The 25901-nt window shown below is 43.9% G+C and overlaps 1 protein-coding gene across 1 annotated transcript in view; it reads left to right on the top strand.

The window, feature by feature from the left end:
• The window catches only part of cers6 (ceramide synthase 6), a gene marked incomplete at both ends in the record, with an annotated part of 31768 nt that extends 6221 nt beyond the window's left edge, over positions 1-25547 (top strand). Inside the window, 8 exons of the mRNA XM_080838737.1 lie at positions 10402-10459; positions 12528-12578; positions 13383-13475; positions 16288-16416; positions 17058-17164; positions 19568-19724; positions 20576-20599; positions 25371-25547. Of these exons, the coding sequence (XP_080694863.1) occupies positions 10402-10459; positions 12528-12578; positions 13383-13475; positions 16288-16416; positions 17058-17164; positions 19568-19724; positions 20576-20599; positions 25371-25547 (796 nt within the window). The remainder of the gene's footprint in view (positions 1-10401; positions 10460-12527; positions 12579-13382; positions 13476-16287; positions 16417-17057; positions 17165-19567; positions 19725-20575; positions 20600-25370) is intronic.
• Positions 25548-25901: the final 354 nt, after the last annotated feature.

Raw genomic sequence — 25901 nt, 5'->3', positions numbered from 1 at the left:
GTTAGAGGCGCCAGCGCCTCGGATTTAACCGCTTTGATTATTATTTTTTTTTTTTTTTGTTGCTATTAGTGAGGTGTTGAAAACCAGTGGCGCCCTGGTTTGCCAACCCTGATGAATATTGAGATTGTCCAGTAATACTGCATGTGTTGTCAAGAGAATTAGCTGCGTCAAAGAGACCAATCATATCTTCAATTAGGTCTTGCTTTGCTTGTGCAGTTTACAGCTGGAACAACAAATCTGCTTTCATAATCAGAAACTAAATCATCGATGCGTGCCTGTAGCCATGCCTATGTTTATCATCTGCATTACTACAGTGTTCTACATACGCTGACATTACATTGGAAATGTTGTACGACACATGTGCCATGACAAGATTTATATCGTGTTTCCCTGTTGGAGTAAAAAGATTTAAGGTTATATTTGTGTTTGTGTATCCTATATGTATGACTCTATGTGGTACTATGTGTGTGCACTGGTATGCGGACAGTTCTAGCTCCTTAGTGCTGAGACCCTTTTTAGGATCTAGACCGTTGTTCTCTTGCCAATAAATTGTTCATGACGCTTACGTCAGAACCAGAATGCTTTTTAGTTGTTACCCGACTGTGGTATATTAAAGTCTAACACAACATATGTCCAGTGATATTTAATCTATGGAGATGGGTGGATCCTGAGTTACAGCAAATCCGTTTATTACAATTTGGTTCCGGTGCTAATCCGGGAGGCCATGTTAATATCTGCTAGAATAGAATTTGTATATGACGTGTGGATGGCCCCTTAGAATATTTCCATACCCATCTCCCGCACTGGAACTTATGGCTGTTGGCCCGACTCTTTCCTGACGTCGGTGCCCATGATATGGTAGTGACTGACCTGGACACAACACAACACAAAACAGTTATTGACTGACTGATTTTTAAACTTTTACATCGTAACATATGGTACCTTTATAGCTTCCCTTCAATGGTCACAGCCAAGCAGCTGGGAAGCCCAGGCCCTTTCTTTCACACACACACACATCCCCAATCACCATATCTCCGCCTCCAAATTTGACTTCAGAGTTTGGGCTCAATGGTACATCAATGACCACCCTGTCATTAGCTCATATGGAGTAATGCCTGTGGTTTTTACTGCCATTGTCCTTAGCAATGGTTATAACCGTAGACAGTGCATCAGACCATTTGTTGTTATGTGATCTATATGTTTTACAATTTGGTTTGTGTTCAACCATTCCAGAGTTTTGAGATCTGCATGGATGTGGAAATTCTGCACAATGTTTAAAGTTTTACACATGTCATTCATCACCTGCCCTGTGAACTGGGTTACCTAAACAGATTTTATTTAAATTGGTGCGCCCAAGAGAGGGATAATATGGTTCGCTAACCTCTGTGCCACTGTTTGCACTGTATTGTTACGAGTAGGAATTACTTTTACTATTTTTATTTTTGAAAAATGTATCTATCAATGTTCATGAAAACAATAGCGATACCCCCCTTGGCACTATAGCGGACCAATGAAATCCCTCTGTAGGTTCTCCCACGGGACTTTTGGTGGTTCAGGCCTGCACAATCAGATGCAACCTGGTATGTCTTGATTCACAGAATCACAGACAAGGCATGAGTCGCATCCGCTATGTACATCTGAGGCCGTTGCTGGCCATCAAACGCACATTTTAATCAGTAGTAATATTAGATCAACACTGTTGTTCCGTTGCTCGTGTTCATTCGGATTTTTGATTATATGAGTGCGTACATTTACAATGGATACGGAAGATTTGCGCGCCTGAATTGCATTTCTACATAATAATCACGTATATTAACCACCTAGCCGATGTCTGAGCAGAGACGCCCATAATTCGGCCATGCAGCAGGATTTACAGCAGTGTGCCAAACAAACAAACAATGAGCTCTATTGCTGTTCTCAACCACTATACTGCGCAAATCTGCTGACTGCATTGATCATCGCTTTAATTGACTGGTGATTGTTCCATGCAAAAACCGCAAAACACGTATTCCCCCAAATTACGCACCTTCTCCCATTCACGCGCTTACGCGGGTAGTAAAGCGAAATCGTTTCGACAAAGGAGGTTAGGAGGGCTCTCTTGTTGTGTGTATGCTTTCTTTCACTGTTGGACATGATTGTCTAATACTTTTGTTACTTTAGCCGATCAATTTCCATCTTACTTAATAACCAACCTGCTGCAGTATTAAATGGCTTAATTCTATCGGACAGAACGCGCAATGATCAAGCAGCATGTGCCCAGATAACACTTCCTATCCCGTCATGTATGTTTTTTCCCAAAACTATCTTATTCCCATGTATTCTACATAACAACATAAATGTCTCCCATTGACTTCCATTGGTCTTTAAATTGGCTTGCACTTGTGCTTCATTGACACCTGGCTAAGCCAAATCCAAGGAACCTCTTCTCACCGTCTTTCTCTCTATCCCTCTCAATCTACTTTCTCTCACCCTCAGTCTCTCTACCTCGCTCCCTCTTTAGCTCTTTATCCAGAGCCACTCTTGTTCACTCCTCTTTCCTTCTTCCCCTCTTCTTGACTTTCTTTTTCTTCTAACTTCTTGACTTTCTTTTTCCTGCTAACTGCCCCTCAGGCTCCTGCCGCTATATGTATCCTTACTTTTGACTTAAATATATGGGTCAGATCATGCTGTTTGAACATTCGCTGTTTCTATTCCGATTGAAAAATATTTCCCATTTACTATTCTCACTATCCATTTTCACAAGGAACCTTCTGGTCCTTTCCTTTGTTATAATAATTTTACGACGATGTCGGGGCTTTTTTCTCATTCGGAAAGTAAATATTGCTAACCTCCTTCAATCCTGCAAGCCTTATCTGTGTGCTGCTTCTACACAGCTAAGATACTTGAAAGTACCCTCAGCCCGTAGGTTAGTGTAGCCTAAAAAGGGAAACCAGGCAGCAGTAACCCAACTGTCCCATGGACACTAATAACAGTCCTGCCACTGTTCCCCAATACGGCGCATAGCCGATGCACACATGTAGCTTTGCGCGGACAAGGGGGCGATTCCTGGTTTTATACCGTAGCTTGACCATTAATGAGATTAACACCCCACATGTTGTATAACTATTAATGCTATATTTCACCAATTAGATAACAAATTCAAGTGCCTTTCTAACCACTTCGCTGAGTTTAAAAACAGATAATTAAATTGATTATTCCATGTGAATGAAAGCACACACACTTCAGCCCAGCCATGTAAATTAACGCATGAACGTCTCGGAACTCGCAACCTTCTCTTGCAAGCCATACTAATTCCGGGTCATTACTCGATGTTAAAGTAATGCTTTCTGAGCTCAGGCGACGGAATGTGTCATTTAGTTGTTTTAACTTTCTGACTTCTCCGTCAATATGTTCATGTCCCTGAAATGTCATGTTTCCACTAAGTTTTCCCCCACCGGATTTCTACGATCTCCGGTATATATCAGTGGGTATGTCGACCCATTCTACAAAAATGTATATATGTATGATTTTAGTAACTTGCCCTCAATTTATACCGAAAAGAATAAAACTTTTAATACTCACCACGGCAGCCGTAGGCAGAGACTTGAAACTCAAACCCCATGCTCCGTGAGATCTGAATATCGCGCGGAGAAAACGTCACTCGCTTGCGGTTGGACTCCAATCCAAACACGTAACCTTCTGATGATGTCAATCACGTCGGGCTCACCACTGTAAGACGTTAATTTTATATACCTAACCAAAGAGGGAAAGGCCGTCTGGAAGGCTTTGAGTGAATTCTTCTCTCGCTTGGATTTGCTGAAAATGTAACAGTTTATTACAGCACCATTCTCTTTAATACCTTTTTATCTGACTCCATTTCTTGTCTGACCCCACTCTTTGGGGAGCTCAGTCTTAGCTCCCTACTTAGAATGCATATAAATACCGGGTTTGTGTAGGCTGATCTCCAACTCATTTATTTGTACACCTATCGTCTGTAATATGAAATCCTCCCTTACTTTTTAATAACTGGTTTTGTCTCGGACTAATGTCGCTTAGGATAATGCCACAGCTGATTGACATACCCACGGCACAGGCCGTAACTATTCTGGGTAACTAACTCAGAGGTCCTATAATGCTGCTACGGGACCTTACAGCTTGATAGTTGACCTGGTCCAGGGACGGGTGCCTGACTGTAATGCGATCCCGTATAACCATTCAATCTAGAACAGAGGCTGTTCGGTAAACCCTCACTATATAATACCACTAACAGTTCAGTAGAACATGTCTAGCCCAGGTGAGGATAGCCAGTTGCCTCGCAGGTTTACGCTACGCTTTCGGCCACTGTGGGTCTGGAGCCACCTCTAGTTCGACTTCTGTGGAAACACCGTACCTGAGAGTACTTCTCTTAGTTAAGAATTTCTTAAGAGGGCAAAGTGGGTCAGTATATAATAATTTATTATAACAAGCACAAGTTACTTAATTACAGTACATCCAATCAAGTATGAAAATGAAGAACTAAAGCTAACCTAAAGAATACTTACTCTAAAATACTACACGAAACATAAAAACACTTAAAGAACATGAACATACCTAGCTGCTGCGAAATGACTATACTCACACGTGTGTGAGGGAGATCTGAAGACAGAAGACTCCAAGAGCTTTGTCTGTCTTACCCTTAAATACTCATTTTCGTCCTGCATCTGACCTAATGATAACCCCCCTTACCAGGATGTTTCTCAAGATGAGATTCACACATTAACAACCAAATGGAGGGAATTCCCTCCCCCTCTATTCAGGGGCATCTTCGCCCTCTCACAGAGGCCAAAATGATCAAGTCTCTGTTAACTATGTTTTCCTTAATATATACAGCTGTAGAACTGAGACCATTTTCCCACTCACATTGAGACCATTAAAATGAGTCCAAACATCATGCAGAAATCACTTTCTAATATCACATTAAGTTTGACCCTCTCATTCTCATTGTCCTGTTCCTAGTTTGACCTCAGCAATTTACACTGAGACAAACAGGAACAGAGATCTGAGATAAGAGTCTCTGCAGGGGGCTGGGAAGATCAACACAATACCAGCACAACAGGGCACCATAAAACAACACCCAGCCCCACCAAATGAATTAAATAACAGAGGAATAATGCCATCTGTGATTTTCCACTTCAAAGAGCCATTTCCTCCTTACAGTCACGATCAGATTCTGATGTGGTATGAGGTGACTGACGCTGAGGGAAAATATTTGGTTAAGAGCCTATGCCATTCCTGTTTGGTAAGTTTGATTAACACTGGAGTAGGCGTGTCACTTCGACATGAGAACAGGCTGTGCTGATCTATCGCGTAGTCCTCTAAAAGCTCCATTTATTTCTAGAAAGAGGTTTGAGGACACCAATCGATACAGTTAAGCATTTCAATATTTTGGGAAGAGTCATATGAGATGTCAAGTATTGACTTTCATTATTCGATTATGTCTTAAATGCATTTTAACCTTGTAAGTGTTTACTATACATTACTTTTACAGTTTACTTCAAAAGCAACCTCAGAGCAAAGCGGGAAAACACATTTAGCCAATTTTCCCTTAAAGGGTCTTGCCGTTCAGAGGACTAATGAATTGCAGTATATCTTACCAGAATTGTAATCATGGCTCAAGTCTTTAAACCCCCCTACACAGGCATACCAGGCTCAAGTACCACGGTACATCATCAAGCCTCTAATAATTCCCAGCCCTAATAACATGCCGACAGAGAATATCCTCCCCTGTCCTGGTGGCCGAGCGAGTGGCATCAGCCCTGGCCCATCTCACCCTCTCAGACTGGTGAGCAGAGAGGGAGGCACTGGAGCATTCAGAGATGCAGGTCCCTCAGAGCAGGGTGCACTGAAGTCTGTTTGACTCAGGAGAGGGAGCAATTAGGCGAGTTGTCTCACAGACAGAGTTCAAGGTAAAATCTTACTTGTATTGAAATAGTTTTTCAGTGACTGACTGACGGAAATATACAAATTCCTCTCAGTTTGGTTTTCGAAAAGGTTTAGTAATGAGGTTTTGTAAAACCCTGTTGTTGAGGGCGGTCCAAATTAGCATCAACATGAATTTCTTTTTTTGATGGAATGAATATGCATCACCTAGGCAATGGACTGTGTTTTCCATGGTAACTGAAGGCAGGCTACATGGTTATAACTGAAGCGTTAGCTTTAACTCAAACAGGAAAATAAGGGGACAAAAAAACGTCTCGGCAGCCTAGTTGTCAACATTCCACGGAGCCGTAGTGGTGGTTTATGAACGCTGCCCCAGAGGCATCCAGCTCCCACTGCGCCGTGGAGACTCTGGTCGGGAGACTGACCGGGGTTTGTCTGGGGATTAGTCATGGCCAAGCGAGGAGCGCCCAAAGGGTTTTTATATGATGTGGCAGAATCATAGTGGATGCAAGACTTTTCAGGAAAAACACTTCTTGGAGAATAGAGGTGCCGTTCCAATTTTACGGCTTGATTTATTGGTTCAGTGGGTTTCTACCATGGGTTCTCCTCAAGGCTGTTTTGGGCTGTACAGTCGTGTACTCTGGAAGTGACAAATACACAGACAGCTTGTGGGGTTATTTCTTTTGTTTTTGATTTTGTCACTGGACAAAGTAATCTCTGCAATCTCTTGCAATGTGCCACCAGCTCCATATCACAAAAGGTCATATATAGCCTGAAGATGGGAAGAATATAAACATCAAAGGGCTGCAGTCTGTCACTCACTGTGAGCCCCTGTTCAGATTTATTACTTTCATAAACTTCTCATTAACTTCTAGAGAGTGCCAGCCAGCCCCAACAGAATAGCAAAAAATCCACCACTGGTGTCACTAATGGGGGAAAGTCTGCAGCCAAAACCTCCTCGAAATAGCCTCCCTGTGTCCTCGCAAATCAGATGTCGCGGATTCTGCGTGTCGTTTGAGAGATACCGGCGAAACAATGGCACGACTATGACACCGCTCAGTCCCCAGGTCCCAGCGGCTCGCGCCAATCTCCTCAAATAAGCCCCAGCACCCGGCCCTCGCCAGTAATCCCCAGTAATGAATGCGTTCTGCCTCCCAGCTGCTCGTGTCGGATGGGATGACGCCATCCACAGGAGAGTTTCTCCCTCCTTTTATTTATTTTTTGTGTGTGTGTGTGTGTGTGGGGGGGGGGGGGGGGGGTCTTAAGACTTTTTTTCCTCTTTTCATTATACCAACAAAAGGGAGCGGAACCAAACACTTTCAGGCCCCAGGATCGGCAGGAGCTGCTAGATGGAGGCCAGAGCCATTTATTTCCCAACCTATTTCATCAGGGCTGTCTGCTGGCTCAATCCCCCAGTGTCAGCCAGGGTTTGTCTGCTAGTCTGCAGTGATCTTGCCCCTGTTCCTCCTCTTCGCTGTCTTATTTTTAGGCAGAGAAACCTCCCTGAAGACTGCTGAATATAAATCCACTTGTGCTTTGAAGTGTCAAGGGCACCGTCTTTTGGCTTTGTGGAAATAGGGGATGCCTGAAAACTCCTTGTGTACTCACAAAGTCCCATCAGAAGACTGTGGTATGAAAACGATTCCAGGGAAAATTTCAGAAGTCTGAATAAGAAGTTGTTGTGACAAGTCTCCTGTGTTCAGTGTCCTATTGCACATGGTGAAATGGTACCGGCACAGCTAAGAATGGTGGCATTATGACAAAACCAGTTAGATGGAACAACCCATGCGGCTCCGCTGCAAGTCACTCTATGAAAGAAAACCCGTTTGTACTTCTGCTCCCCCGTGCTCCTGCAGCACTGGCTGATCGGGTAAACAGAACACGCAAAGGATGGAATGGATTTTTTTGTTTGACCACCCACCTAACATAAGTAATATTTTGAGTCACCATAGAAACACCATAACGTTTGCATTCCACAGCATGTGAGGCTGGTGTTGCTCGCAGTACTGGCTTTCTTTTTCTCTCTCTCACTCATTCACTCTCTCTTTCTCTTTCTTTCTTTCTTTCCTGCTCTCTCTCTCTCTCTCTCTCTCCTCGTCTTACCCTGTTGCAGTGATTCACCTCAGCGAAGAAGCGGCAGCTGGTGATTTATTCATGGCCATCTCTCTCTCTCTCCTTTTTTGCCTACTTGATGTTCATTATTGGGCTCCTATTAAAGCTGTACAGTTCATTCATTCCTCTAGCATGTTTTGACTTTGATCACCCCCAAGTCCTCAACCTCTGTCTCCCCCACCCCCGTCCCTGAATGACTCAAGAAGTCCTTTCATAAACTGCTGAGGTCGTCTTAAGCCAAAAAGAACCTGGGGATTGGGCCGTCAGCACAAGTCATGTCTGTCCACAAACACATGTTGCAGTTGGGGATATGGATCCCAGACAAGCTTTTGGCTCCCCAGTTGCTGAGCAACTAACCCAATCTAGTATCAGGTGAAGATGTTTGGCGCGTTTGTCACTTTTCAGTGGCGTAGACATTATGGCAGCTTTATCAGTGCAAGACCTGGGCAGCAGACTGTCCAGACTGTGTCTACTCCCGCCCGCCCGCCTGCCTGTTTTATGAAAGGTCAGAATCGATTTAGCCAGACGTGACGAATGGGAGTCTCCTCCAGAGCTGCTGAGGGCCAATCTGAGTCACATGCTCCCTGAGGCAGCTTCTGATGACCAGTCTTAAGGGGGGTGGGGGGAAGTCTGATTTACATGTGATGCTGGCGTTTTTGAAGATGAGCTTCAGTGGAAGCTAGAGATGCAGTTTTGTGCATGCCTCTCTCTTTCTCTCTCTCTCTCTCTCTCTCCTTCTCTCCTCTCCTTCTGCATTTGAAACAGTCACTTCTGCTGTACGTCATCAGAGCTGTAGTGGGTGAGCTGGTGTGTGCTGTCGTCACGGTGATTTACAGCACAGATCGAATGTGCACTGTCCCGTTTGATCAGGCTGTCACAGCTCTCCTTCATCTCACCTGTACATCTATCCAAGGGTGATGGAGGTTTCTGACGAAGGGCCCCTTGCTACCTTCACTTTGGTGGCACGCTGCCGGCGGGAAAACATGACTCAACAGCTAGTGGGAAGTAGACTGGACCTGCCGGGACTGCGTAGGAAGGAAAATGGTTATGGGGAAGTTCTTTTCCAATGGCACTCGGATGAGAACTGCCCAGTGGTTAGGTGCTGTACGTGTGTGAAGGGGGTGTAGGGGCCTGCCCAAGGGCCTGGCACCTCTGAGTTGAGGCATTGGGTCTCCTCTCTGCTCATGTCAGCTGGGAGACACACACTGAGTGGCCGGCAATGTAAAGGGCCATGATTATAGGGAAAATGTTGCTCATTCAGTTAGTGTGTGTTTTGTTTCTGGGTGGGTGGGGGTTGGCATTTGTGTGTTGATGTTTGTGTGTGTGTGTGTGTGTGTGTGGGGGGGGGGGGGTTCTCTAGACTGTTATGCAATTCCCGGAACAGAAGTTGGCAGTGCTCGTGCTGTGTGCCAGGCTCTGATGCTGTGGCATCCGGACCCTGTGTGACTCATACGTCCAGTAATATAGAGGGCACCTCATGTCACAGCACTGACCGCTACACACACACACACACACACACACACACACACACACACACACACACACACACACACATACACACGTACAGGTGGTCAAACAATCTGCATATTAAATCAACAGAAAAGAACTGAAGCAACAAAGCAGCTCTGACCGTGAATAGTCCCCTGATAACAGTCATGTTTTCGCCAATGGGTCTGCTTTTACAGTATACTCACAATGTGTCAGCTTGTACTCTTTTTTTCATTCAGTGGCCTTTCCACAGCCTGGGGAACATTGGCAACACAATGCTGGCTGAATGAGTAATACCTTCATCATGGCGTTTTCTCAAAATACCCTGTAGGTTAGTGAAGACACTTGCATGTCGGAGGAGGATCAGAGACTGTTGAATTCTTGTCACGTTTTTTTGTTCCATGACTCGTCTGCAGCCACAGCTGAACCATGAGAGTCAGAGGACTGAAGAGCATTGAGGCACTGTGTCATGTCCGTTTGTCAGGATTCACAAAGGAGAACTACTGTGCTGTTGCACAGAACAGATGAGGAGTGAGGGAGCCATTACCGATTTGTAGACTGTGACATCCTATCTCTAGATCATGGACTAACGGCGCACAAATGTGAAAACACTGTCAGTGACCTCACACCCATTTCATTTGGTTGGTGCCACTGATCTGTGAAAATGTCTTTTATTATACATCAGGGGATGGTTACACGTCAGCCCAATCCTTCCACTGAAAATACAGTTTAATGGTAGCATATATTGTAATCTTTTAGAGTTTTTAGTGTTTTTTCCTGCTTGTTTTTTGGTTGGCTGGTTAGAGTGTGCCCTCTGCAAAATGGCAGTTTTACACAGTGGGAGGGGGATTGCCCTGGTAACCAGACATGATTGATCTGACAGCTCTCTCCGTTTGTCCTCAGGTGGAGATTCACATTTTACCTCTACATCTTCACCTATGGAGTCCGCTTTCTAAAAAAGGTAAGGCAGAAAAGGCTAGTATGTGATGGACTGTTTTCAAGCTTACATTGAGCATAGAACCCTGCACATACTTATCTCCAGGGTTTAGATAATCCGCTTTGCATTTTTTTTTGTGCATATTTTTGGTTTAGTTTGAAATTCTTTGTGTTGGCATGCCGTAACTTGGATGTAGAGAAGAATCACACTCTGAAGCATGTACTCTTTCTTGTTCATTTATTTGGATCGTATCAAAAGACAGACGTGATGAGGGCACTACGCCTCAGAGTCTTACAAGGAACAAGAAAGTGCTGTGTGCTTTTCAAAGGCAATGTGAAGTCAGCTAATGAACTACCTGGGCACACAACACGAAAAAAAAAGAGAGAAAAGGGGGAAAAATCAAGAAAAAAGGAGAAACAATATCACAAACTTAAAGTTACAGAAATGGACTCCGTACATATGGTGAGGGTAGTAGTAGGATGTATGCATTGCATACACACACAACACATGGCCTTCCTGTAGCTTTAAAAAGCGCACAGTCGTTCTTGTTCCTATAAAACGCTAAAGATGGCTTAGTGCTGAAAGGCGTCTGTCTTTTGATATGCCCCCAATCAATGAACAAGAAGGAGTTAAATTATACGCTTGAGAGTGCGGTCTCTTGTCTTTGTTGTTGAAGTGGTGGTTAACTCTGACCCAAACACCCAGTTGAATTGGAGTTGAGCGCTGACCTGCTCCTTTGTTAGTTATACCTTGGATGGAGAACATCTGTGGAATGCCCGTGTTGTCAAAACAGTGTGATGTCACCCTAGGTCTCTGTCACTGCCGTACCAATTTATTTAACTAACATTGCACTCAGCAATGTCAGCCACACTCTTGTGTGCATGGTGCTGTATTTTTATATTCCAAATGGGGCTAGTGGAAATGTTCATGTTCTCTGTGCGTCCCGCTGACGTACAGTAGCCACAGTCGTTCCGTGTGAAATATGGTAATGGGGAGGTGATATTTTTCTGTGGTGAGATTGATCGGGGACGGAGAGCTGTTATCATGGGTAGATGTTGAGGCGGGCCGTTCCCTGATTGGGAGCAACTTGCATGACGAAGCACTTTGCCGAATGAGTTCAGCGGGTAGCTGTCGGTGCCAGGTCTCCTGTGGGACTCATTAATAGTAGCAGGTCTGGGGGAGGTGGAGGCGTGTGTCCACACAGCGTTGGTACGAGGCTTCACTTTGGCACAAGCCTGCCCCGCACAGCATAGAGGAGTACCGCAGCGCGCTATCAGTCCCTTTTGGAACGCGAGCATTTGTCATTGTCTCTGTTTAGTGTCTCATCTTCTGTCTCATCCTCTGTGTCTACAGCCCCTGTTAGGGTCTGTTGATTTAAGGATGCTCATAACCACTTGTGGATTGTGTCTACGTTTTAATATACTGGATGTGTTGGCAGAGTAGTGCTGCAACTTGTCTCTGTGGTGGTGTGTTGTGTTGTCTATGTAGACACACAACACACACACACACACACACACACACACAAACACACACACAAACACACACTTGTCACAACATTGCTGAAACTTCCTGTAATATCAGGTCACCAGCCCTCATTCAAAGTATTCTGTTGAATTTGCCTACATGCTTTTTGAAGCTCAGTGGTTTACTTAACTCAATTGACAGCGGTAAAAATAGACATTATGTTCTTTTCTCACCATCAGTGCATTTTTTCTTCTTCTGACATTTCCAGTTATTTATAGTGGTTTTATTTTTGGTCCTGTGTAGGAGGTATGAGTTTTATTTGGATATATTAAAAAATATATATCTGTAGTCCAGACACCAAGCGTTTACAATCAGGACTGCATTCCAAATTCAAAATATTAAATATTGAATTGAATAGTTGTGATTGGTATGGCTGCAGTGCAATCCAGGTAATTGCTATGACAGAAGTCTGATTACTCACTGTTCTCCAGCAACCATCTAATTCATATGAATCTGCGAGCACCTCAAAATCCCCCCAGTGACTAACGGTTGTTAGTAGAAATCATTCTGAGAAGCTGCTGGCTACAGCTGTTCAATAATATCCTGCTCTTGTTTTCTGCCTCGGAAGACCCCATGGCTGTGGAACACCAGAGAATGCTGGTACAACTACCCTTATCAGGTGAGCATTCAGCACAGCAAAAGAGACTTTTTATTTTCATTTACTTCCGATTGAATGATTTCTGAACGCAGGTTCATGTTCATTTCCATCCTCTGTAGCAATGTATTATATATGCTTAAACAAAGGCATGCTTATGGTAGACTACTATCAGTTCAAATCAAATATTTTGTTAACTTGAGATTTCATTGTCGGTGGACTCTAGGCCCTAATTTCATTGATGGACAATGCAACTGGCTAAAGCTTAGTAAACAACTTGCCAACATAATTTTTGCCAATTTCATTCCATGATCAAGATTCTAAGCACAAACATGGGTGGGTCAGCGCAATGCAGGGCTGTGTCCGTGCACAGACGTGAGAGTTCCTTCAAAGCAACACCTATTTTCTGTGAAACTTCAAAATGATTTTATGTCGGGCAGATCTCCCGCACAAGACCCTCTGGGGTAAAGCACTCTGTCCGCGACCAGAAATGTGTTGTTTGTTCTGTTGTAGAACAAGCACTGAGCTCTGTGTGAACACGAATAAGGTATAGTCAAATCATTACGGTTGGCTGATAATAAAGAATGACTTCGTTGCTACATCCACTAATTACTCAGCCCATTTATGCTTGTGTCAATAAAATTAGCAAAAATAGATATCACTGCCTATTCTCACTGCGTGGTTGCTGAGGTGAGAAGCCCGTTTGCGGAGCACATTGCTCTATGAAATGAGGGTCTACTGTCTTACCTCTCCTGACATATCTGCAGTTGTCTGATAGGGATGTGGGTCTTAATGTTTTCCCTACTCATTGTTTCCTTTGTATTCCAGGCTCTCACGGTGGACTTACACTACTATTACATTCTGCAGCTCTCTTTCTACCTATCCCTGCTCTTCTCCCAGTTCACAGACATCAGGAGAAAGGTAACAAAAACAAATGACAGCCATCTTGTTTTCCTTTAGAAAGTCCCCTGATTTACAAGAGATTGGGCTCTAGGTTAGTGATGGTGGTGTTGGTCCCTGTTGACACAAATTGAGGTAACAAACGCAAACGACTGATATCTAAAATAAATTCAGAACTGCAATAGGTTGCGTTCTAAGTTGTGTTGGTGTTGGTGTCCTTTTCAACATGACTTGATTGAGACTTGATATAGCCTCGTTGGTTTTTGTGTGTGTGTGTGTGGGTTTTTAGTTTTTTTAGCATATGATGAAATGACAGATGGTTCTCATCCGCCCGCCTCACTCCACTTCTTCTCACATTAGGGCCTGTCCTACGGTAACCATACAAGCAGTACAAGCAGATGCCCTATTTGAGATGAAGCTTGGGTTTCATTTAAGATTGGAGAAGGGCGTGGGTCCTCTAGCTTGGTGGGTTTGCACATTGGGTAAATGGCCTGTCTGGCCACAATTTCGCTGATGCAGGGTAATATCCATAATTTGATGTCCACTCTCATCTGATGATGAATTGGATGTTTTTCAAACAGGCTAATTCACAGACAGACATTTAGCTGGCCTATCTTGGCCTGGCCTGGAGTTTTAATTTTTTTTATGACTCTCATTGTGACACTCATTCACCCCCCAGATCACTGCCATGCTTTTGGAAGCGTAGCCAATCAAATACAGAGCAGTATGTGTGCTCTCCCCTAGAGAATGGTCTGTGATGAGAAAGCCGGACAGCGAGGAACCTTTCCGAGACATCTTCTGATTTCTTTCTGTAGCACGGCTTTTTACATGCTTGCTTTTCAGACGCACATCATTCATCACATAAAGGTTACACAGATTGAAAGTCAAGGATTATAAAGCACCAATTGCACGAACTGTAAGACATAATTTAGACCAATGGGAACTCTGGTTCTTCAGCTTGCACTTGCACTTGCGCATGACTGCACCTACAGCTCTCTGTGGGGATATGCACGCCACGTTTAGGCTGCCCTCTGACTCAAGTCTGCCCCTCGGAGGCTCGGAGGCCTACAGCGTGCATGCACCCTCATCAGCATCTGCATCTGTTTTGTCATCACCTCTCCACCTCTCTCTCTCTCTCTTCTCTTTTGCTTTCTTGCTCTTCTCTCATTCTCTCTCTCTCTCTCTCTCTCTCTCTCTCCGTCTCTCTCTCTTCTCTCTTGAGCAGCCATGGCCATGTAAACCACATGGTTGCCACGAGGCTACTGTTACTGTTGTATTTCTTTGATCTTATGGCCCTCACGCTCTCATTCGTCTTTGATGACTGTAGGCATGTTTTTATGTCTGTTTGTTTGTTTGTTTGTTTTCTTCTCTCCTTTCAGTTCTGTCATGCACAAAAACACCACGCATTGAGGAAGGTCTTCCACACCCCCCTGCCAAAACTCCAGTATGTTCCCCCCTCCGCTCTCTCTTTGCCTTGCATCCATTCCAAAGTTCACAAAATACTACTCCTCCTCTTCCTCCTCCTCCTCCTCCTCCTCCTCCTCCACTTCAACCTCCTCCACCACCACCTCAACCTCCTACTCCACCACCATTTCCACATCCTCATCCTCCTGCTCTCGGGCTAGCCTCTTGCTGAAGCTGGGCTTCCCCTGTCCCATGATGCAACAGGAGAGCATCCACTCATGTGTCACCTCTAGTCATCCCCAGCAGTAGTAGTGCATTGGCCTGATCAGAGGAGATGTGCTGTGCTGTGTAGAAACCTGTAGTGTTTATATGATAGAGTAGTACCCAGTTGTCAATAAGAGCTTTTCCACTGCAGGTACCCGGGGCACTTCCCAGGTGATGAAAATGTTGACAGGAACGACTTCCTTTCGGCCTTTCTGTTTAAAAATTACAGACCTACAAGTGACGTAGCCTAATATTTTGCTCTTGTATCACAACATCAATTCAGAGCACAACAAAATAATGATTTATTTCTCCAGCAACACCACCAATATTAGACTATTAAAACAGAGGTTTTCTAGATAATCAGTCTATTCAGCAGGTGAATTTTGCCATAAAGTTGCCACTCGAGTAAATGGCTTTTTAGGTGCTATAATTACTTGAAAAATGAATAACAGCACCACTATGATTAATAAAAGCCTCTATTTCAGCTGACATGTTCAGTTTAATCAGTGAATGAAGCCACAACAAGCTTACTATGTAAACTATAACTTAATTTAGCTGTTTTCATGGTGTAGCGTCTGGTAAAAAATGGTGCTTGTTGTTGTTTTGCACTCACATCACGTTTAACCAATAAGCGTCAACCATCACCGCAAGCACCACCCGGCAGTTTCAGTTACAGAAGTACCTAACCCCGAGTAGGTACTAAATAGCCTCCAAAAACAGCCCAGAAAGAGGCCCTGCAGGGGCAGTTCCTGAGGAGCAGATAGGGCACCGGCCCCTTAAAATGACCCATGAGTTCCTCCTGTGGAAAAGCACCTATAAAGTGTGAATGTGATTGTTCGTCCCTTGGGTGCTAAATCATAATTGGTTTAATTGCTGATGCAGGATTGTGATGTCACTAAGGTAATGACATAGTGTGTACTACACGACAAGGCTTTCATTTTCACATTGTTTTCAAATGGGGTTTTATAACAGTAATGTTATTCTCTGGGTGAATTATTTTGTCCAGTTCTGACGAACGTGTCCATCCTGAGTAGTATGAGACCCGGTGTGAAGATGATGTGATGTGAGGAGACACATGCTCTCTGTAGTATGAGAAGCGGTGTGATGATGATGATGATGAAGGTGATGTGAGGAGACACATGCTCTCTGCTCTACTTCTCCTCAGGACTTCCTCCTCATGTTCATGCACCACCTGGCCACTATCGCCCTAATCACGTTCTCCTACGTCAACAACATGGTGCGCGTCGGCACCCTGGTCATGTGCCTCCACGACGCCGCAGACGTGCTCCTGGAGGTGGGCAAACACACACACACACACACACTCACACTCACACTCACACTCACACTCACACTCACACTCACACTCACACACTCACACTCACACTCACACTCACACTCACACTCACACTCACACTCACACTCACACTCACACTCACACTCACACTCACACTCACACACACACACACACACACACACACACACACACACACACACACACACACACACACACACACACACACACACACACACACACACACACTCACACTCACACTCACACTCACACTCACACTCACACTCACACTCACACTCACACACACACACACACAAAATCACACACCCTGGTCACCCCAGACCCAAGAGTTGGCCAAACTTGCTGTGAAAGTAATCTCACCGTAACCAACTTTGCTGTTCTCTACTGTTGCTGCCAGAATGGGGGAAGGGGCCTTTGAACATCATTTTTGGAACACGTGTTAATCTTGGCAGTCCCGTATCATATTGACTTTTGGTCTGATTGCAAATGTTAAACATGCATTGGATTCCTCAGTTGCATAGTGCCATTTAATTTGGCACACGTTAATGTTTCTTGTGGCTGTGATTACCACTTGGAATTGCTGTTGCACTGCGATTGTGAAAGGCTGTGTTTATCTTTTGCAGGCAGCTAAAATGACCAATTATGCCAAATGCCAGAGACTCTGCAACCTGCTATTTGTCATGTTTGCTTTGGTCTTCATGAGTTCCAGGCTAGGCGTGTTCCCTGTCTGGTAAGCATAACTCTATCTTTCTCATCCTCTTTCATATTTCTCTCTGTCTCTCTCTCACTCACCCTCTCTCACAAACACACACCCATTTGTTTTGAACTTTTCTAGTTTTTCATCTCCACTGTTATTTTTATGCACTACTTTTATCTTCTTGGCTTATTGTTCGTTTTCTTGTTTCTCAGTTTCCTTTGTATTTCTCTCTCTCTCTCTCCTCTCCTCTCTGTGGTACAATGTGAAATAAGGCTGTCGGGTCTGTCAGCAGCAGGTGTTGTCGACTGGCCATGACAGACGGTTAATAACACAGACAGGGTTGTCTGGGCGTCTGTAATGTGCCTGCTTCTGAAAACCACAGGATATTAGAGCTCTTTCACTATCTGAACATGAAACCGATATTCTCTGTAATTGGCTCTGTATCCTCATTTAAACCCCTCTTTCTGACCATTGCTTGATACTCAGGTGGCTGTTACCATAGAAACGGACTCTTACCAATGAGCAAACGTGAAAACAGTTTTTTTGACTTTCTTCATGTCGTGTCTGTATTATGACTTCTCTTGAGACGAGATTAAAAGTAACGTCTGCTTTGACTGCACTTCTTTTCTTACCTTCTAAATCGCAGCATTCAGCGTCCACGTGGCTGTTGTACTGCGTTTCCATTTTAAATTGAGTCTCATCAGGGCACTTGTATCCTCTGACAGTCTTGTTGGAGTGACAGGGAGATTCTGAAAAGTTTGAAAGACTATTAGCTGAATTGAGGGAACAGATTTGCAAACTTGGTTTACTCTCCGAGAAGAAACGTGCAGTATCTCATTGTATTATAATTTATTAACATTCTAAAGTAGCTATTCAATGATCTGGCTAATCTGAACCAATTGCGCTCATAGGGTGCTGATACTATATGATGTATGGATGTTTACCCACTTGTGAGAGACCTTGTAGTTTGAAGAATGCTTTCTTCTGCAGCGCCAAGCTTCTGCATGTCACACCCCATCCTGAGGTGCCACATTGCCGTCTGATACTTGCACTGGCTAGTGAGGAAAAATAAAGTGTCATTGCAGTATTTCTGTTGCCATGGTTTCTGTATCTGCAAGATAATTTACATCCCCTCCATCCTCAGGCCAGGATGGTTTATGTGTATCCCTCCACAACTCTCCTACTAAATCATTAAAAGGACAAATATATATTCACAGTGATGTCTGCCACCCAAGGACTTGCCTGTCCAGGCAGATGTCCACTTAAGGCAAAAAGTGAGATGTTGGTCAATAACAAAATGAGTGTGCGTGTGCCCTCAACATCGCGTACACCCCATAGCACAGTAGTGTCAAGGGAGAAAAGCACCTGGTTAGGATTCCACCTGCCATTTGTCTGCAGTGGATGAATCATTGCTTTGGGCCAATCGGTCGCTAATGTTCTGACCTAGTTTTCTCTGAGCTCCAGTGGTCCAGACAGCTCCTCTGGTGCTGCCAGTGTCTGGGACGGACCACTTAGCCCGACATCCCAGCGCTTCCTCTTCTCTTCGCTTATTGTCTCGGATTAGCATTCGCGCCCTCTTAACGTCTCGAGTCCCGAATGATACGCTTGCATGAGTGTTCGAGGGACGGTCACGGTGATGGAGCAAGCCTTGGGTTTTAATTATGATATACAAGGACCATTGAAATTCGAGAGAGTAGTGGCAGAGAACGTGGCTGGCATGTTAAAACTAATCATCATTAGCATCATCAGGTGGTAGGATATCCATCTCATGGCTATGTTTCACTGGGCCAGTTAGTTTTTAGTTCTGTAGGGTTGACTCAGGACACGCAGTCACTGTGTGGGGGGAGAGGAGGGGGTGGGGGGCATTCAGGGCTGCCATGCTCAGCACGTCTTTCCCCATACCGCTTTAATTCCCAGGCTTACAACATCCAGGGTCTGTTTGCCCTCTTAGTCTGAGCCGCCCGAGTCTCGCCATCGTATAACACATCATGAATATATTCTGCCGTTTCAAATAACGTAAGAGTGTGACATCTCACTGAGCTCATACAAATGCAGTCCAATTTCTTGAGAGGGATTTGAGATAAGGTCTTCACTAGGGCTGACATTGGCAGTGGCAAACCAGGCTGGTCAACTCTCTCAGGATTTAACACGCACGTACACTTTACTCTCTCTGTCATCGATTATACAGGGGGCGACAGTGGTTGTTTAGTAATCAGAAGGTTGCTAGTTCGATTCCCTGTCGAAACGTCCTTGAGCAAGACACTGAACCCCTAATTGCTCCCTCCAATGTGCCATCACTGTAAATGTAAAATGTGTATGCATCCTTGTAAGTCGCTTGGGATAAAAGCGTCTGCTAAATGACTAAATGTAAATGTAATACTCTCAGCTGAGTGTCCTTCCTTCCTTCCTTCCTTCCGTCCTCTCTCCCTCTGCCAGGGTTCTAAACACTACGCTCTTTGAGAGCTGGGAGATCGTGGGCCCTTTCCCGTCCTGGTGGGTCTTCCACCTGCTGCTGCTCCTGCTGCAGGCGCTACACACCTTCTGGTCCTACCTCATAGTGAGGATCGCCTGCAGAGCCATCTCCAGGGGCAAGGTAAGCCGGAGGAGGACCACCAATCTCCTCTTCCGAGGAAAGCCATTGCAGCTGCATCTCTGGGCACTGAGGCTGTGGTCTACCCAGAGCCGTGCACAGGTATCCAGGGAACAAGGGGTTCAAGCCCAGGGTCAGGGTGCCCCTAGTTTTTTGCGTATGTGAACATGTCCCACTGGGTACAACTGTGATGAAATGTGGATTAAGAATGAGAATAGTTACAGCATTATTGACATTTGAAGTCTGTAAACCAACACAAATGCCTTTTGAAGGCAGGTCTTGAAGGGGGATTGGAAGTCTCGAAAGGGAAAGGGAAATGTGTTCGAGGTGGTGTTAGGGGAAGTTGGCAGTAGGTTGAACAAAATAAAAAACAGGGAGGCATTAGTTTTTGACCTCGCTTGTTGTCCACATTTTCAATGAGTCGTCTCTAGAGTGTGAACATTAGTCTGCGAGACGAGGGTGCTACCCACCAATAACAACATCAACTCTGTCCAGCGTGGGGGACTCATCCTCAGGGGAACAGGGCAGGAAGCCCCTGGGCTCTGTCTGTGCTTGTGCCTGAAAAACAATAAACCCACTGAGGGGTTCTTGCAGAGTTTGTCACTAAACTTTGGGAGGATAAAGGCATTGCTGTTTTTATTTGTTTCATACCCCTCTTTGCTAATGTGCTGTATACAATAATATTCATGCAGATCATGCTTCTGAAAGCCTTGCTTTTTACTTTACAATGGACAGAGGGAGACATATGCAGACATTAATTTATGTCCCATTAACACTGTTGATTGCTCTTGTAAATACCTGTGTTACTGACATTACCTCTGTCTGTCCCTCGTGCTAACCTGACCATCTCCAAGGCTGGGAAATGGAACCCTTTACATGTAAGTGTGGACCAGACTGAAAATGAGCTGCTAAGTGGAATGTGTAAAATAGTTATGACCGATCGTATATTTTGTGTTATATGGGGGTGATTCTTTGTCTGTCTTGTTGGAAGTTTAAGATGGGTACTTGGGTGGCTAAAAAAGCAGCTTTTGTCAAGTCTTCTCAGCTGGGTTCCTTCCGATTAGCTTCTTAGATTGATGCGCGTTCTCGTGAAAGTGGATTTGCATACATACACGCCCTGCCAGCTCCTTATTAGGAGACGCAATTTTAGAAACGTGTGCTGTCGCAATCTCCCAAATCCACCTCGTAACAGGTGTTCATTAATAAGGTGGAGATATTATATAACGTTGAACGTCCGAAGTCCGTAAAACACATTTAAGTAGTCACTTTTTCTTTTTTTTTTAATCGAAAAATAGTCACCATAGGTGTGAAGACCGGTCCCAAGTACGAGTATAAATTGTAGTCCGTCCTGTCGTTCGAAATGGCTACCATAGGGGTGAAGACTGGCCACCAGTAGTAGTATAAATTGCAATGAATTCATACCTTAGTTCTTAGAGATTGAGCTTAGTGTTTATTTATTTGTGTTTATTTATTTATTCACTTACATTTGCAGTGTTCATGTCATTCACAATCAGTCTCTTAGCAGACGCGGCCTTTATCCAAAGTGACGTACAAGGGAGAGAAAAGTCAAGCGAGCCATATAGACCTAGTGTAACAATAAACACTAGGCCTACCTCGTATAATTATGACTGTAAATGTGAAACGTAATTGTTAATGATACAAATATTCTCGTATTTATTATTATCATAATTATTTTAATCCGAGGATGTCTGTAGAGTGGACGTGAACGCAATCACCAACGGGTTCTCACAAATTCGCCCGTTAACCCTTTTACTGTAATACGGAGTTTTTTCAAATGTCATTCCTCAACGCGATTCCTCAAATAACCACAAGATGGCCCGTGGAATCCCATTTGAGAAGATTCCGGTAGAGTTACGACTGCTATTTTAGGCCGTAAGGTGAACACGGTTTTCGTTTCAGCCCGTTCCACTCACTGGCATCTACACAATCTTTAGCTTATAAAAAAGAACGAGTCGTGGTTAGTTACCAAAAAAAAGTTCGTCGCTGATTTTCCAGTCGATTGTCTATATGGCTTTGTTTTATGCAGAACTAGAGACTTCAGAGCGTAATAAGATTTTTGTCGGGAGCCGTGCCACGGTTCGACACGTGATCATGCTACACCAATGAGAAGGCTGCATTTGTCAACAGAATGGAAAAATGGCGGCTCCCGTGTGGTTAGAAACATCGTTAAAGATAGAGGAAAACATCCGAACATCCTCAAAAGTGGGCTAAATTAATTCTAATTAGTGCTGTATAGATAGCCGCGTCCAAGAATAACAATGAGGCAAATATGCGATAATGTTATTTTTATGTTAAGTTATTTACATCAAGTTTGACATACGTGGGAATACCCATTACTGAAGATCTTACATGGACTGTGAACACCCACCGAAGAAATCAAGGCAAAGACTGTACTTCCTACATCAGCTGAGGAAGTTCAGCACCATCAGCTGTGTGTCCTGACAGCATCACTTGGTATGGGAACTGTACAGCCTGTGACTGCAGCACCGAATCATCAGAGCATCTCTCCATATTCTGCAGGAGACCTGCAAGAGAAGACCTACCTACCAGCGCCCAAGGTATTGTAAAGGATTCCTAACATCCTGACCATGGACTTTTCAAAACACTGAGGTCAGGCAAACGTCTCTGCTGCTACAAGACCAGAACAGAGAGACTGAGGAGGAGCTTCTTTCCTCAAGCATTCCTTATCCTAAACACACACAATGACTATAAAACATCAATTACACCTTTTTTCACACACTGCTCTTTAAACTCCCTCTTGCTATTTATGAAAAATATTTCTTGATCTTTCTTTCTCCACACTCGCACAGAAAAAAACAGTAGTATTTTTATGTATGTGACAAATAAACCTCCATGTATCAATAAAAGGCAGTAATTGTAAATACCAATGACCATCTGTTTGTTCATTCATTAATTCATTCATTCTTCCACAAATGAAAACAACACTAATGAACCATAAAAACACTCTTCATGAAACATGAAATATGATAAATAAAACTGTACAAAACTGAATAAGAAATAACAGATTAGGGACACTCAGTCCTCACTGTTAGTGTCAGTGTCAGGACAGTTATCTTCCAGTTCCTACAGCAACGACATGCAAAACACTGTCAGGGGCTGGATTTCTAGTCATCCAGGTGACGTGAAGTTCCCATCCTCTATTTGCCAACCATATCCAGCAGGTGATGGAGCACTTATATTATGTTTGAGACAGGACCTCATTATTGCAGCCTGGTAGTTTGCCCTTTTGCAGTGCTGATGGAGGGCATCAGTGGTAGGGGGAATGGATAATTCTGGCAAGGCTGATGATGTCATACAGAAAGCCTTGAACCTAGCTTTATTTACATTATCAGCAGCCGACTGATCATATAAGTGGCATACATACTGGCAAAGAAATGCAAATGTTGACTGCTCCAAGTTTAAGTTAGTACCTAAACTTTTAAAAGCCTTTAGGTACTCATCTTTCTCACATGCAACAGAAAATGTCTTTCTTTTTCCTTTGCCATAAAAGGCACTTGTGGAGTCACACCCATAGAATGTTTGAATTCCGATCAAGGCTGAACACACACTGGTTCCAAGAGCTGATGACACCTTGGTAATGTCAATGATACATGTCCTGTTGCCAGTCCCTGTGAAAACATATAAAGTGCATGGCAAATCTGTCTGCACACTTACAGCAATGACTGCCACATCTGTAGATGCCAGACAGTGTAGCGGGTTAAAACGGAAACAGGGTTCACCTTACAGCCTATATGAGGATGTGCATGTGTGTGAGTGTGAGTGTGCACACACTGGGCACCTTCACGAGGCTTCTCTCCAGTCTTCTCTTCCACACACACACACACACAAACAGAGTTGAAGACCTTGTAAATGTTTTCCCACATAGTATGTTTTTGCATATGAAAATGCCAGTGAAAATGCCTTTACATATTGTAAACATATAAAAGGTCAGGCACATTTATGTGGACCTTCCCTGCCATGTACTATCAGGTGACGTTTTAAAGACCCAGCTTGTTTAGAAGTTTTTCCACATGGCATGAGTATCAACATATGTATTTGAGAAGGGCAAACTTCACACTTCAGAATTCAAGCATTTAAGTGGCTTTTCTTCACTGTGCAACCGCTGATGGCATTTCAGACTTGATGTCCTAGTGCAGTGTTTCTCAACCACTGGGCCGTTGCACTTATCATCCTTATTACTACTGTATTTTGTTCTGTGTCTTATTGATATAATGTATTTAACCCTTATTTAATGTTAATCACAATTACAAACGAGGGTCTGACAGGGCTTACAATTAGGTGTGAGTGCTCCAGATCAATGAGGAAAAGTCAACCCCCTCGCTGGATTTCTAAAGTTGGGATGATTATTGTATTTCTGTAAGTGTGTGTGTGTGGGAGAGAGAGAATCTGGGAGTGGAGCTGTAATGTTATAGGGGAATGAGGGTTTATTGTTGTGAATGAAATCTCACCTGTGAGTGTGTGTGTGCGTGTGTAGGCTATGTGTCGATGTGGAGTGAAATGTGTGTGTAGCCTACTGTATGTGGGGTGTGTGTGTTTGTATGTGGAGTGTGTGTGTGGTTGTTGCCACCTTAAGTTTTTGCCCATTTTCTTAAATCCATAGTGTCAAAGTTAGTTAAACTCGCAGGCAAACATAGTTTTTGCAGGGGCAGTGAACCAGCTCAAGGATCACCTTTGGAGCTGGTGGAAGTGACATCCAGAGTCATAATTCTTGTCTTTGTTCATCTGTCAGACGATGTCATCATTTCTTTGTGATTTCTAAGAAATGCTCATGAGTTCTTACAATGTTGCATGGAATTGCTTGTGTATCATCTAAGCCTATGATTTCTCATAGTTAAGATCACCTCAGCTGACGTAGGAAGTACAGTCTTTGCCTTGATTTCTTCGGTGGGTATTCCCATGTATGTCAAACTTGATGTAAATGACTTAACATAAAAATAACATCATCGTATATTTGCCTCATTGTTATTCTTGGACGCGGCTATCTAAACAGCACTAATTAGAATTAATTTAGCCCACTTTTGAGGATGTTCGGATGTTTTCCTCTATCTTTAACGATGTTTCTAACCACACGGGAGCCGCCATTTTTCCATTCTGTTGACAAATGCAGCCTTCTCATTGGTGTAGCATGATCACGTGTCGAACCGTGGCACGGCTCCCGACAAAAATCTTATTACGCTCTGAAGTCTCTAGTTCTGCATAAAACAAAGCCATATAGACAATCGACTGGAAAATCAGCGACGAACTTTTTTTTGGTTACTAACCACGACTCGTTCTTTTTTATAAGCTAAAGATTGTGTAGATGCCAGTGAGTGGAACGGGATTCGTTTTCTAAAGGACTTTTCGTGCTTCACCTTGCGGCCTATTTCGAGTTCTGAAAGTTGTCTGAAGTTCAGAAGAAAGCACAGAAGAAAAAAATAACGAGAATGCAAATGTTTTCATAAATGTTTCCGAAGTGGAGTTCCTTCTGAAATCCTTCGGAAAGTCTTCCCAACTGCTGTCGAGAATGAGGCCCAATGTTATTAGTTGGTTAACACCACATTCAGATTCATTGTACGAAGTGTATTGAATACATCACTTGACCTTTGCTCTCCCTGGGTCATTCTGCAGGTGTCCAAGGACGACCGCAGCGACATAGAGTCCAGCTCGGACGAGGACGAGGCGCCGCCTCCCCCCCACAAGCACCACAGCAGCTCCTCAAATGGTACCAACGGAGCCCACGGCACTAACGGAGCCCACGGCACCAACGGCTACCTGACGCGCACGTCCTGCCACGACGACCACTGACCAGTCCGCAGTCAGACACTCAAGCACTGGAGTGGGATCCTCTGGCCCCATCAGTGCTACTAATACTTGTGCGTGTGAATACATGAACAACATTGCCTGTCTGGTACTGGAATAAAGATATGTGAATGCAGTTTTTTTTTTTTTTTTTTTTTTTTTTCGCTATGATTTTTTTTTTGCTCTCTTCTCCTTTAATCTCCTCCACTTTATTCTGTTTGTTTATTATTTTTTGGTTTGAGGGGTTAGGGTCTCCCTGCGTTCTTGTGCACCTGATTATAGCATTGCACTCTTGTTGGTACCGCCCACTTTGTCATTAGCCAGCGAATGAAAGCATTCCACTTTAATCATATGAAGCAT

This window comes from Sprattus sprattus, assembly GCF_963457725.1.
Source record: "Sprattus sprattus genome assembly, chromosome: 5".
Taxonomy (NCBI): domain Eukaryota; kingdom Metazoa; phylum Chordata; class Actinopteri; order Clupeiformes; family Clupeidae; genus Sprattus; species Sprattus sprattus.
This window is presented reverse-complemented; position numbering and strand designations above follow the sequence as displayed.